At 55.2% G+C, this 14,427-nt stretch overlaps 1 protein-coding gene across 4 annotated transcripts in view; it reads left to right on the top strand.

Moving 5' to 3' along the window:
* CACNA2D2 (calcium voltage-gated channel auxiliary subunit alpha2delta 2) overlaps positions 1 to 14,427 on the top strand; it is a 140,325-nt gene that overhangs the window by 12,090 nt on the left and 113,808 nt on the right. For all 4 annotated transcript variants that reach the window (XM_030936261.1, XM_030936299.1, XM_030936350.1 and 1 more), the window contains exon 2: positions 14,315 to 14,396. In XM_030936261.1, the coding sequence (XP_030792121.1) occupies positions 14,315 to 14,396 (82 nt within the window). The remainder of the gene's footprint in view (positions 1 to 14,314; positions 14,397 to 14,427) is intronic.

The raw sequence follows: 14,427 nt of genomic DNA on the forward strand, positions 1-14,427 counted from the left end.
CCCCTGTCACCTCATCTGTATAACTGTCATTTCTGTCCTGCCCTGTAACCGGTGCTTGTGGAGACCTCAGCAGGGAGGCTGCTTCTGATGGGCATGGGGGGTGGGCATAGAGCGGGATCTCTGTCCTCAGAACTGAGTGCCCAACAGAACGGAAGCCATCTCCTTCCATGGGGGCTTAACAAGCATCTACTATGCACTCAGCATGGAGGAAGCTGGGAAGAGGTTGGATGGGCTGCCAAGGACCCTGCCAACCCCAAGCAGGACCCACTTGTTGTCCCACTGACCTCTACCTGTCCTTTGGTGCTTAACTTGAAGTTACTGTCCCCTGAAACCTTCCCTGACTTCCTTGTCTGGGTCAGAGGCCGCCTAGCCTGCTTCAAGCCCCTCTCCTCCCCATTCTTGTCCTGAAATAGACCTTGCTGCCTGGCTGCTCGGGGGCTGTGTGCCTGGGAGGGGTGGGGGCACTGGCCAGTTGCCCTTGGCTGGAGCTCCAAGCTAACATACACCAAGTACTCAATAAATGTGTGCTGAGCAGGGAGCCCATGGTCTGTGCAGGTGTCCACAGAGTCAAGCTGGTCATGACTGTGGAAAATGGAGCAACCTTTTACACAACGACCTGGGACAGAGCCTGGCTTTGCTGGGGCCAGAGGGCCTGGGCCACTCCCACATGTCTTCCTGTGGCTTTTGCGAGGAGTTTTCCCAGCCCAGGGGCTGCCTCCAAGGGGTGCCCTGGATAGGGAGGTGAAGGGGGTGTCCAGAGACCCACTAAGCTGTGTTATTTAATGGGGTGGGGGCAGGGCCCAGGCATTAGCATGTTTTCTAGAACCCCCTCTTCCAGCTAAGTTGAGCCAAGGTACACAACTGTGGCCTTAGGGGGATAGGAAGGTAAACACAGGATCCCCACCCTCTGCCCAGCAAGGGGGCACTGAGGTTCCCAGGGATGGGGGATGGTGTGTATTGGTTCTGAGCAATGTCCTGACCGTGGTATCTGTGGGAGCCAACTGAACCCAAATGCCTGTACATGCAGCCAGTTGCCACAATCGGCGGCTTGTCCCAAGGAGATCACCTGGCTTCCCAGCCGGCTGCCCCGCTCCTTCCAAACCGCTCCTCTGCATAGACATGTGCCCATGCCCCATCTGCCCTGCCGCCCGCTCCACAGCCTGCCCATCTTTCAGGACCTGCTTCCTGACCATCCCTTCCCCACCTGAATCCACTCTCACACCTTACCTGTGTGTTGCCCTGAGCGGGCTCCGGGGTCTCCAAGGGCCAACTAGGTCCCTGCTCTTGGGACACCCAGTCCATAGGGGAGATAAACAGTTAGGAAGACATGGGAGTGAGGCCAAATAAATAACACCATGCATGGTTGGTGCTCCAAGCAGCATCCAAGGGGCCATGAGACACCCTGCTGTAGGCCCCCAGGGTCCCTTGCCATTCCCACGGCCCTGGGCCTCCCCAGTCAGGGTGTGGAGGTCCTGGGGAGATCACCTGGACCCACCTTTCTCCATGGATAAGCCATTGATTGGGGGACAAAGCAAGGGGCAGGGGTCAAGTAAGGGAGAGGCTTGCCTTGCGTATAGATCCGGCCCCAGCCCCAGTTTTGGAGGCTCCCAGCAGCCCCACCCTGTCTTTCTGATGCTCTTCCCTGGGCAGTGCCTCCTAGCACCCACCACGCCTTGGGCTGCCCAGACCTCATGACTATGGCCCTGCCTGTCTGGCGCCCCACAGCCCCAACTCCCTGGCACAGAGCAGCTGGGGGAGGGGGTTGTGGGGAACAATCCCAAAGGCCATTAACCCTAGCCATTTACTCAGTTCCTGAGCCAGTGCTGGGGAAGTATATTTCACAGGTGATTTCCAGACTGGTGGCATATGGAGGAGGCCATTACTCTAAAAAGAAGAAGGATGGGGACTTCATGGGGCCATCTAGAGGGCCCTGGAACTGTGGGCCCTGATGCGTATGCCTGCTGTGTGGTAGAAAGCCTGGTTCTGGGGATTATAAAGGGAACCCCATATGTGACCTTATTTGTGCCTCAGTTACCTCATCTTTAAAATGGGATCACATTTCCTATGTTTCATAGTTGTAAGGATGGAACAGCCAGTCATTCAGCCAGCATTTTTTGAGCACCTTCTGCCTGTCAGGTGCTGTTCTCAGGAGATGATATTCTAGTGACAATATCCATGTCAAAAAACACCAGGAAAATGGCGAATGCTTTGCACTTGTTGGCACTTCTTGCTAGGGGGGTGGTAGAGGGGCTGCAGCAGGAGGGAGCTCCCATGGAGCTGAGGGAAGAGGTGTCGGCGGGGTGGGGTGGGTAATAACAAAATCCCCGGCCTCTAATGTTTGTTGTGCTGAGCCTCACCCTGGGGTCAAGATTGCAAGATACAAAGTATAGCGCAGTGTCAGGATGCCGGGGCCAGGAGGCTCTGCACCCGGGCCCAGTTGTGATGGGTACTGGTTCGTTTCTGTGGAGTGAATGAAGGAAATCGGTTCCTGAGAGACTGAGCTCCCACTCAAAGAGGCCCAGCTTCCCTGGGCGCAGCCATCTCACTGCCCTTCCGTCCAGTGTGTAGAGGTGCTCCCATGTACCAGGGTAGGAATTCTGCAGACCTCGGTGTGGGAGCAGCCTGCCTTGGTGCCCACGGTCAGTCTGTGGGTGCTCATGGGGCATCACTGTGTGTGGAGCCAACTGTTGGGCCTTACATATGCTGTGCCCTCCGTTTGGATTGCCTTCCTGCTCTGTGGTGCCACCTTCACCTGGCCAACCCCTCGGCCAGGTCAGGCCCCTTCCCATGCATCCCACGCATCCTGTCCCCAAGGCTTGCTGGACTCTTCTTCTCATCAGGCCGCAATCCGGATCAGATATCAGCTTCCTCTGCTTGGATTCCAAGTTCCCAAGGGCAGGCCTGCATCTGCCCTGCTTGCTGCCAAATCCCAGCTGCCCATAGTGGGTACATAGTTACCATTGGAATGAATGCATGAGTGAGTGAGTGAGTGACTGACTGGGTGGGGAGTAAGCGAGCTAGTTGGGAATTTACAGAAAGTTGGAAGCACCTGCAAAGTATTTTGCCAGTAATGAGGCCTGCTGGTTCAGCCGCCTGCCTCCCCTTAAGCCAATCCTGAGGCTCACCAGGCAGGGTGGCTCCTCTCAGACTGGGGAGGCCAGAAAGGTGGGGTAGCTGGGGCTACACTAGAAGCCCCTTCCTCGTGCAGCTGTGGATCCCTCACAGCCTGCAGAGGGGATTTGCATTGCTAAAGAATTCACCACAGAGAGTAACGGGTTCATGGTGTGTCAAGGCAGGTTGAGCACTCACATTCCATTTACATGCAGCTTGGCACACTCTGAGGGTCCAGGCACTAACAAGAAGCAGATCCCAGAGGAAGCGGGCATTCTTCCCATACCTGGCTCAGGCTCCCTGGTGGGGGCATTGGAGGGAACTGGAGCTCTGCCCTGCTGCGACAACGTTCCTACAGCAGGGTAGCCCTGACGGGGTATAAGGAAGGACTTCCCCATTGCACTCAGCTTTGACTTGCTTGTGGAGGCAGTGAGTTCCTGAGGTAGCCGCCTTCTCAAAGTTGGAAAAAGCTGTATATGAGGGGCGGCCCTTACCTGCAACCTACTTCCTGTTTGGCTATTGGAGTCCACCTTAAGGTTAAGGAGGCCTGACAGCCTAGGGGACAGGGCCATGGCTGAGTTGACTGGGTTCAGATTCTGGTTCACCAGTGTGGTCCCAGGCAAGTTGCACCATCTCCAGAGGCCTCAGAGTGCTTATCCGTGAAGTGGGCATGAACTGGCCTGCGCCTGGCTGAGGTACCATCGCTGCAGTGGAAATCACACGGAGCGCCCAGTGCACAGGCGCTCCACGTCAGCATTGCCTTTCCCTGGTGCTTGGCTGCCTGCTGAAGTGGGGGCCCCTTTCACAGCCCTGTCTTCCAACCTCTCTCCTACTGCAGAGTGAGATGGTCAGGGCAGGCCAGTCTGGTAAGGGGAAGATGTTCCGGTAAATTTATCCCTAGGTGTTTCCAGAACTTTTTGGCCAGGCTCCAAGCTAAGCTCTGTAGGAAGCTTGATGATGGGACTAGACTGCAGCCCCAGCCTAAGATGAGGCTTGGTAAAGTGTGGTGAGAACTGTGGCTTTGAGAAGAGGGTGGGGGAAACCTAGGAAGGCTTCCTGGCAGAGGTGTCTTGGCCAGGTAGAGGAAGGACAAGGCCAGAGAACAAAGCTGGCCTTGATGGGTTGAATTCTGTCTTTGCTTGGCCTCTCCTCTGTACGTGGATGTCCTTGGGGGGCCCGTAAGCTTCCACAGAGGATTCTGCTCTGAGGGGGAACAGAGGACCTTGAGGGGGTCTCTGTCTTCCTCAAGGCAGGAGGCCATGTTGAGGACTCACACAGAGAACAGCTATTTGTGGCTTAGCGAGGATTTGACTCATGCTGGGGGGTGGGGAGGATGTGCAGGAGGGGAGATGGGGGTGTGTGAATCACCAAATCAGACCAGAATGGTTGGTGACACATGGACAGGGTCTGTCCTGCCACCTCTAGTCCAGCTTCATCTCCTGATGTGGGGCAGGAACAGAAGGCTGTAGCTCCTGGGTTCCTCCCTGACCCACTTGGTGACCTCCACAGGTGTCCCAACCCTACTGTGCTCTCTGAGATGAGGCCTGGGCATGGCTTCCCCATTTCAGCACTGACTGGGCATACAGGGACTGCAGCAATGTTCACCTCCTGAGAGCCGATCATTCTGAGCCTCAGCTTACCCATTTGTGAAATGGGCCTGGGCAGGACTTATGTTCCCATCGTGCCTGACTACCTGGGGAATGTGCTGGGGAGAGTAGGTGTTGCAGACCCCAAAATGCCCATAGTCTGTGTCAGTGGCCAGAGTGGGTGGTTCCAGGCCTGGAGAACCCTGGATCCCCTTCTGGATTCCTATCCCTGTGCCCCTGGCCTAGACCCTTTGCCTTGCCCCTGGGAGGCCCAGGCTGGTTTGTTAGTGCCTTTTGCTTACTGCTATATCCCAGCTCTAGACTTCTGAGAAATTCACAAACAGTGAAAACTGGTGCTGGCACCTTGGCGACCCCTGAGCCTCAGTTACCAGGGCAGTTGCTGGTTTTACCCTGGGCCTCAGGAAAGGGTTCTCCCCCTACCCTTGCATAGTGAGCTGTAAGTCACTGTTATCATGTGTGGTTGCCTGTCTCCGTATCCTAGGAGTTTCTCAGAGTGCAAAACACAGGAATAAACTGAGTGCTGGGTGGTGGGAGCTGCTGAGGTCCCTATGGGCCCTGAATCCAGATACTTGAGAACAGCCTCAACGTTTGTAATGATTATTTACTCAATATGGAGTCATGTTTTACAGTGCTACCTTCTAAAATACATTTATATTTATAACTACCTTACCAGTTACATATTAGGGCTCCACATAGGTTTTTGTTGGAAAAATAAAAGGTGAATGATCTTGCTGCTGTAGCAGTTTGAAAACCACTAGGGTGGCTCAGTTTTGTCAGTCCACAGATGGGAAACCAAGCCACAGACAGGGGAGCAGGTGAGCCTGCGCAGAGCCCATGAACTCTGGTCCTGGGAACCAGAACCCAAGTGTGCAGGAGAGAGCTCCATGGGTTGGGGGTGAGGGAGGGTGCAGGTGCTGGATGGCTGGTGTTTAGGGACAGGGTGGCAGAGATAGAGTGGAGGATAGCCCAGGTCTGGGTCACTCTTCCTCAACACTTTCTTCTTGCTTCCTGGAAGAAGTGGCTGCGCCAGCGCCAGGGCCTTCAGGGAGAGCCATGAATTATGCACGGAAGCCACAGGCCTGGGCAGGCCCTTCATAAACGAGCCTTAATAATTCATATGGAAAGGAGCCAGCGGAAGGGAGGGCCTCCTGGGCCAGCCCTGGGGCAGCCACCACACTGCCAACCTCTCCGCAGGCTCCCCCTGCCCACCCCGCCTGCCTACTCAGTGGCCGGCCACATGCAAGCTGGACAGGAGGGCTAGGAGGTCAGCAGGACTCTGGGGAGGTATATTCACTCAGCAAATGGCCTGTTCTTCCAGGCTGGAGAGCAGGAACCTCCTGGCTCAGGGCTCACAGCCCAAGGCAGAGGCTAACAGTAAGCAAGAGGGAGGATGTCTGATGAAATACTAGCCGAAAGAATCACCCCAGGAGGGGACATGGAGATCAGTTGCTGCTGGTGGGGTGCAATTTCAAATGGAGGGGCAAGGAGGTCTTCACGGAGCAGGTGACGTATGTGTGGAGACCGGAAGGAAGTGTGAGAGGCCCTTGGACTTCTGAGGAGAGACTGTTTCAGGCAGAGGGAACAGCATGTGCCGAAGCCTGTGCAGGGACTGTAGGGGCGTGTTCAGGCCACACCAAGGGGTGAGGTCAGGGAGGCTACTGGGGGTGTGGCCACTGGGTGGACTTGGGCTTTCCCCTAGTGCAACGGAGTTGACAGAGGAGGGACATGACAGCAGGGCACTCCAGCCGTGCGTAGAGGGGAACAGACTGGGGAGGCAGGTACCAGACAGAAGGTGGAGGCTGGTGAGTGAGCTGGCAGCTGCAGAGGTGCAGGAACCCTCATGAGTGCCCGGCCAGGGAGGCAGTCGGCAGTGGGTGGATTCGGGCACATTGCGAAGGTAGAACCTGTAGCACTTGCTGATAGATTGGATGTGGGTGTGAGAGAAAGTGGGTTCTAGGTCACCCCAAGTCTTTGATCTGAACCAAGGGAGCTGCCATCAGCAGAGGCAGGGAGTGGGGAGAAGAGGTGGAGACAGTCCCAAGGGACTGTCAGGATCTCGTTTTGGACACTTACAGTTCGAGAGGCCCCTTAGCCACACCCGCAGCTGGGCATTGAAGACTGATGTTCTGAGTTGAGGTATGTGCAGCCTGACGGGTGCTTGTGACCTCTGTGACCTGGAGCACATCACTCAATTGCTTTGTGCCTTAGTTTCCCTCTGAAGATTGTGGATAGTGATCTGGCTGCTGTACAGGTGAATTAAGGCAGTGCAGTGAGATCCCTGGCCTGTCACCACTGGCTCAGGCCTCAGGCAGGGAGGGCTCCCATCAGATCCCTTGAGATATGGATCCCTAAATGGTCCATGGAGGCCTCAGGCTACCCCTCCTTGGTTAGAGAGGGAAACTGAGACCCGCAGAAGCCAAGAAGCAGAGCCAAGTGGGCCGCCTGGGGTCTCCCATTCCTGGGTAGTGCTGCTACCTGGCTCCAGGCTGTGCTGCTTCCCTCCACTCCCCGCAACCCGGCAGCCTGCTATGAGTAAATATTGGGCTGGACCTGGTGCCCTAATTAATGCCGGATGATGGCTTACCGTTAGTCTGAGGGGAAGGCACAGACTGCTGCCTCCCAGCAGAGCACCAATTAGAAGGAAAAGCTCTTTCTCGGTAAAGAAAGGGAAGGGATAGCCTTGTAATTAATAACCTCATGAAGGACTAGGAATTATCTGGGCAGGGACCCAAGGCACGCGTGGTCAAGGGAGATGGCTTTGGACCCATTCATGCTTTGGCAACACCTGCCCCTCCCCAGATCCTCAGGATCTCCAAGGTCCCTGTGCTAACTGGGCTGCCTTGGCTCCTATGTGCATGGGATGAGTGGGTGAGATGGGGATGGTGCTCCTGGAGGCATCATGCTGCTCATTCCAGGGTCTCTTCAACTGAATCAGAAATAGACTGAAGATGGGCCAGCCCCCTTTGAGTTCTGTGCCTCGGTTTGCCAGCTTGTGAAGTGGTGGGTGGCTAGCTGGGGAGCCTTACTCTACCATGAATCAGCTGAGCAAGCATGGTTCCCTGTCACTCTGGCCTCAGTGTCCCCTCCGTGGTCTTTGTAGTGTGAGGCCAGTGATGATTTGCTCCCACATCTGAAGGCACTGTAATCTCGTGGCCCAGGTGGCCTCTGGGGAGTGAGTGACCTCGGCTAGACTGTTGCCATCTGCCAGCCCTGTCATCTTTGGAAGGCCTTGCCCTGGGCTTTGAGCCCCCAAAGCTGCCAAAACCTGAGAGTCTTCTCTCTTGCCTGGACAAGCAGGAAGGAAGGTCTGGTCACAGGAGGCCCTGCCCTTCCCCAGGGCTCCTTGGACAAGGCACCCCACCAGGTCTCTGCTGCCTTGGGTCTCTAGGGGCAGTGCAGTGGGGGCTGCAGCCCACCTGGAGGCCACAGTCTAAGGAGGAGGCACAACCATCCCACACTTAGGGAGCTGCAGGCTTGAGGAGGGAGGCTGGACTGTGGTGAGAGCAGTCCCGCCTTCTGGATGGGCCTGTGTGCCATGAGTGTGTGGGGCAGCCATCACTGCTAGCATCCCACATGTGGGGCTGCGGTTTCCACTTACCTCCTCTTTGGGTCCTTGGAGGTGAAAGGAATGGTGAACTTTATCTCCATTTTCCAAATGTGGAAATGGAAACCTAACAGGAAAGGTCTAGTTCAAGGTCTTGCAAAAGCCAGGGCTGGATCTAGGCACTCAGTACACTCAGGCACTAGGTACAGAGGGACATCCACCGGAGTGGTCAGAGAGGACTCCCCAGGGAAGGTGGCCCAGGAGATGCCGCCATCCTGGAGTGCAGCCTTGAGCTTTCTGCTGTTTGCAGCAGTGCGAGGGCCTAGGGGAGGGATCAGTCTTGTTCCAAGCCCTGCTTCAGCGCTTTCGGAGCTTGGAGTGACTGCTGGAGGAAGCAGTCTTCTCCAGGCTGGGATGGGGGGGTGGCCTGCTTGCCTTCCCACCCTTTCCCCTTCAGAAGACTGCAAAGGTGCTGAGGTGGGAGGTAGCAGGCCAGTGGAAATAACCAGAATAATTAAATAGCACTTTATATTTTATAGTTTTTATTTTTATTTTTATTTTTTGAGACAGTCTCGCTCTGTCACCCACGCTAGAGTACGGTGGCATGGCCTCGGCTCACTGCAGCCTTGACCTCCCAGGCTCAGCGATCTTCTAACCTCAGCCTCCCGGGTAGCTGGGACTACAGGTGTATGATACCACACCCAGATAATTTTTGTATTTTTTGTAGAGATGGGGTTTCACCATGTTGCCCAGCCTGGTCTCAAATTCCTGGGCTCAAGCAAAATGCCCGCCTCGGCCTCCCAAAGTGCTGGGGTTACAGGGGTGAGCCACCAAATAAAGCCAGCCTGCACTTTATTTTAAATTGTTGCCTTCCCCAGAGCTGGGAGAATAATTGGCCAGCCTATCATGAGAGAAGCAAGAGACCTGGGACCCCACCATTGCCAAGTTTGCTTCACCGTGCACTTGGCAGCAGTGGCCTTTGCTGTCCCTGCTCTCTCATACTCCTCACCTGCCCCAGCCTCATCCTGTCCTGTCATCCAGCCCTCCTGCTTACCCTGCTGCCCACCCCTAGTATCCACCCCTCACTCCCTCACCCAGCGCAGTGGCTGAACTGCCAAGCTGAAGGGAAGGGTGCAAACTGATTATAGGTGCCCAGTGGAACAGGGTTTATCCAGACAGGCCATCTGGGAGAGGCAGCAGGGCTTTGAAGACAAAAAATACCTCCATGTGAGTGGTGAGAAGGCCCACAGAGGCAGCGCTCGGGCGTTCAGAGCCCCTGGCTCCCTGCTAGGCCTTGGCTCTTCCCGGGCCTGCCCCTGTCTGCTCTTGAACAGAGCCCCTCCCCCATCCTTTCTGGCCCCTCTGCTGGGTCCAGCTGCCCACACCCACCCGTGCCCTCTGAGGGTGAACCTGCTGTGTCACCTGTCTCTGGTTTTTTGATTTGTTTAATTATAGATGAGTTTTCTGCATAATTTATTCCAAAAGCCTGGATTATACTGTACAATTAAATCACATTCTGATCAACAACTTCACATATAAAATTAACAACTAGCAACAGTTTAATCTGTGCTGCTGCATCTGCACACGGACTCTTCTCCCTTTTCCCCATCGCCTCCTCCCCTTCCTCCCCCTTCCTCCCCTTCCTCCCCCTTCCTCCCCATCCTCCCCCTTCCTCTCCTTCCTCCCCCTTCCTCCCCTTCCTCCCCCTCCTCCCCTTCCTACCCATTCCTCCCCTCCTGGTTCCTCCCCCTTCCTCTTTACCCTCCCCCTCCCCTGAGCATTTGCAGCTGCCCCTAAGCTGGAGACCCCCCCTGAATGCACTGCAGTTTGACATGGGGCCTCCCCAGCCTTCTAGCTGGGGTCTCAATGATCCTGTCTGCTAAAGGGGTCCTCAGCTGCAGCGCCTCACCCCACGCACTGATGATGTCACTCCCTTGCCTGATAGTGATATCCCCTCTCCCTCCCCAACTCCTCTTGGTTCAGAACCACACCCTGGAAACCAAGGCCTGGCATCCTGCAACACGGGGTGTCATCTTCTTACCTGCAGAGCTGCCTCAGCCTGCCGGGACTCTTCTGCAGCGCCCCTTCCCCACAAGCCTCCCCACCCCCCCACACAAGCTTTCGTAGATGTCCTGAGCCCTCGGTGAGTCCTTAGATCTTAGTGGAGGGGCTGTATTGCACAGGCTGCTAGCACTCAGGGGACTGCCCAGTAAAACCTGTGGATTTGCCCGTTAAAAACTATTCAGCCAGTCGTTATTACCCCTGTTTACCAATGGAAAAGCTGAGGTTCTGAGGGACAGAACTCTTCGAGGGCACACAGCCGCAGAAGTGCCTTTCCCCTGAGGCTTCCCAAAGGCTACAATGTCCTGGAAAGATGGGGTCATGGAACAGATGGAGTCAGGACAGGTCTGCTTCTCTCTTAAGTATGTGACCCTGTACCCATCCTTGCCAGGGGCTTCAATTTTTTTGTCTGGGAAATGGAGCCACAATGTGTTCACCTCCCTAGGGTCGGGCACATTGGAGGACGTGACTTGGTCCCTAGTCTCTTGTGCCCACACCAGTCGTTAAGCCACTGCAGCCCCTAGATGCCTGCATCTCCTCCTGGCCACTCTCCCCTCACTGTCTTGTTAGTTTGGCACTTAGAAGCACTTAGGGATAAGCAGTGTCATCTCTATGAAAAGCGTGGAAAATTACAAAGATGTGGGGAGCCAGCAGGTCTACCTCCCTGTTGGGTATGTGGCCTGTGGGCAACATTGTCTGGTCAGGGAGGCATTGGCTGAGCCAGGTACTTGATTCCAAGCAGAGGGAAGTCTGGGCAGGATTTGATCAGCTTACCTTTGACCCAGTGGGGGCAGGGATTCCCATGTATCCCTTGTCTTTCCAAGGCCCTCTCCCTTCTACTGGAGTAGGTACGATTGCCTGGCCAGGGTTGGACCTGGCTTGGTGGGTGGCTTCTCCGCCACAAGGCAGGAACAGTGCAGGTACATAGTCAACTCCTGGCCCCCTCAGTGCCTCTGTGTCACCCTTGGAGCTGGCACTAGGACACTGGCCAAATCCTAGAACCCACAAAGTCGCATCTCTGTGACAATGGAATGAATTATTTTCTTTTTAACTCTGAGACACACATATTGCCTCCTAATTGAGTTTGATTTAAGTGAATAATCAGAGTAACTTGTTTTCCCTGGCACTGTGCTGATGGGCAATGCACTAGGGCCTGGGGTCTGCCCAGCAGGTCCAGGATGCCAGGCAAAGGGCCGGAGCCACCCCTAGACCTTGGGAGGAGGTGTGTGTGGCCTGCTGTGTCATAGCAGGCCAGTTCCTGCAGCCCATAGCAGAGCCTAGAGCTACTCAGCCTCGGGGTGGGAGTGAGGAGACTGTGCGTAAGACAGAGAGACAAGGAGGGAGGGAGAACGAGTGTGTATGTCTTGGGGAAGGATTGGACTTTATCCTGAGACTTGGCTCTTCTAAAAATTGTTTTAGTGTTGAAATAGCCTTTTTAGATGAAATGACGATGATTATAATAATGTGTTGTCTGAGCAAAATAAAACTTGGCATCCATGTCTCTTCTCCCAATTAATTTTCTTTTACTTAACTGTGAAATCCTAGAAGCAGAGACCTATAGACATACTAGAAGAGTCAACAGCCTGGGGTGGAACCAGTAATGTGCTGGTAAATGTTTACAGTTTGCTCTCCAGGGGGAAAAACATGGTTTCTAGCATTTGCCAATTCCCGTGGTGCAAATATTCCCACCATGACCTATTTCAAGCTCCCCAGGTGACAGTACCGAATGCAGAGTTGGGAAGAGGTGCACAGAATCAGCTTTTGTGAGTCAGCTCTTGTGACTCCAGCACACTTCTGGGGCAAGTCCTGTGTTCACTAATTCCTGGATAGGTGACCCTGGGCAGTTCAGTTGAACCCTCTATGCCTCAGTTTCCTTATCTGTAAGGTGGGATGATAATGTTTGCTTCTTTGCGAGGACTGAAGCAAGAAAGTAGGTGACATGCTGGCACTGCACCTTATATGTAGTGGATGCCCATGCACATATGAGTCCCAGGAAGGATTGACTGGCATTTTGTCCTCTACACCAGTGAGTGGCTGAGGTCAGGGTCAGGGCCAGGGCAGAGCTAATGGTTCCCTTCGGGGATCAAATCCTCACTCTGCCCATTTGTCTGCCCCCTGCCTGGCTGACTGTGATAGCTCATCCCAAAGTTAACCCCCAGGGCTCCATCGTAGAAGTACGAAGGAGCCATCCGCTATGTTGTCCACCTATAGCCAGGCCCAAGAGATGAGTGCTTGGTGGACAGGTGCCAGGGATCATGCAGGCTGTCAATTTTCTGCTGCCCTTTGCCCTCCCCAGGGTGGCGGCTGAGGCCTGCTTGCCCTTCTTAGCCCAGCCTGCAGCCTGGCCTCCTCCCGCACTCAGGGTTAGATTCTCCCCTGTGGTGGGGAGCAGAGGAGGGAATCTGGCTGTGGCTCAGCCAGCAACAAGCCGAAGCTAATACCTCTTTCTTTTGATGTCGATTTTTTTTTTCCATCATGGTCCTGACATTCAGCTTGGCAAATTGCAATTAGTGATCTGCGTGCCTCCTGCTCTGAGTTCCCATGCCAACCGACCCAGGCACATACAGTGGCATGGGCCCAGCCCCCTAGTCACAGGCCTGAGTGGGGGAGGCGGGGCGGGAGGCCAGGTAGAGGCTTGGGCTCTTCTGACCCATGGAGCCAGAACAGTCCTGGCCCAAGTGGCACTGGAGGAGGCAGCAGGCCCAGGGAGTTGGGGCCAGATGCAATCTTCTGGACCCCATGGCTCCTGGGGTACCTCCAGAGGCTGGGGAGCTGGCATGACCCTGCCCCTGCTGTACCCTGTGGGCTGTGTTTGACCCATGGCTTATTTAAATCTTCATGGTAATTTGTTTGTGCGCCTTTCCTGGAAAGGCCTTGGTCTGTAAAATGGGAGTGTGTCAAGTGGGATGGGGAAGTTGAGATACCTTTTCAGATGCATGAGGGCATGGTTCTGTGTGGTTCTCTCTGGCTGGCCTCTGGCAAGGTCTAGTGTGGTTTTGCTGGCCTGATCTGGCTCTGCTTAAGGGTGTAGGTCACACATCTGAACCCAGGCGAGGCCTTGCCCCAGACTCCTTCCCTCTTCCAGGTTGTGGGTCTGAGAATAGAGGGCCATGTGACCAACTGTCCATCCTGTCCACTCACAAAGATCCCTGTGCAGCAAGCTGTCCACTCACAAAGATCCCTGTGCAGCAAGCACCCTTGACTTACCTATTCTCATGTGTTTTTGTAAGACCCTGAGAGGTGGCCCCAAATTATCCCCATGTTCCGGAGAAGGAAGCTGAGATGCAAATGGGTTAAAACAATCCCAGGGTGGTACCAGTGTGAGGGAGACCTGCTCAGGATGTGGCTCAGGTGGATTGTGGGGCAGGATGGTCTGCAGTGGACTCATGAGTGGGTGGTTCCTACTGGACATCCAGCAATGAGCCTCGGGTAAGCGTCTGTCTATCAGGGTGTTGGGTAGGCAAGGGCTGCCTAATCTAGAACTCTCCACGTCCACTGCTCAGGTGAGACCTTCAGGGGCAGGGACCTGCCCAGTTACACAATGACTTGGTGACAGCAGTGTTCCCTCCCCTTCCCTAGGCCCCACCTGGCCTTGGAAACAGGAGGCTCCAAGATCCAGTAGACCTCACTCCCTGAGGCTCCGTCATGTCCCCCTCCTCGCTGGTGTCCAGAAGTCCCCATGTTCAGAGCAGCTACATCAAGGGCTGGCTCTTTCACAGTGAAAAGTAGCCTCACTGCAGGCTTCTCTGAGCCACTGAGCTCCTTCAGCACATCCACAATGCAGTCCTTTCTCCTCCCTGCCGCCCCACAGTGCATGAGGAGCACCTGGGCCACTGGGTCTGGACTTCAAAGGGGAATCACAAGCACTTGCTGGCTCCTTGCTGTGGGTCCTTCTCTAGTGAAAATTGAGGTGTGAGTGGATGGCTGCCCCCGGTGCCCCTGGGTGGCTGGGTGGGCCCTCCTGACACCTCTATCCTCTCTCTGCACGCAGGATGCAGCACTGGGCCCGGCGTCTGGAGCAGGAGGTCGACGGCGTGATGCGGATTTTTGGAGGTGTCCAGCAGCTCCGTGAGGTGAGCCTGGTGCCATTTGCTGTCTCTTCAG

The sequence above is a fragment of the Rhinopithecus roxellana genome, chromosome 1, assembly GCF_007565055.1.
Source record: "Rhinopithecus roxellana isolate Shanxi Qingling chromosome 1, ASM756505v1, whole genome shotgun sequence".
In the NCBI taxonomy this organism is placed as follows: domain Eukaryota; kingdom Metazoa; phylum Chordata; class Mammalia; order Primates; family Cercopithecidae; genus Rhinopithecus; species Rhinopithecus roxellana.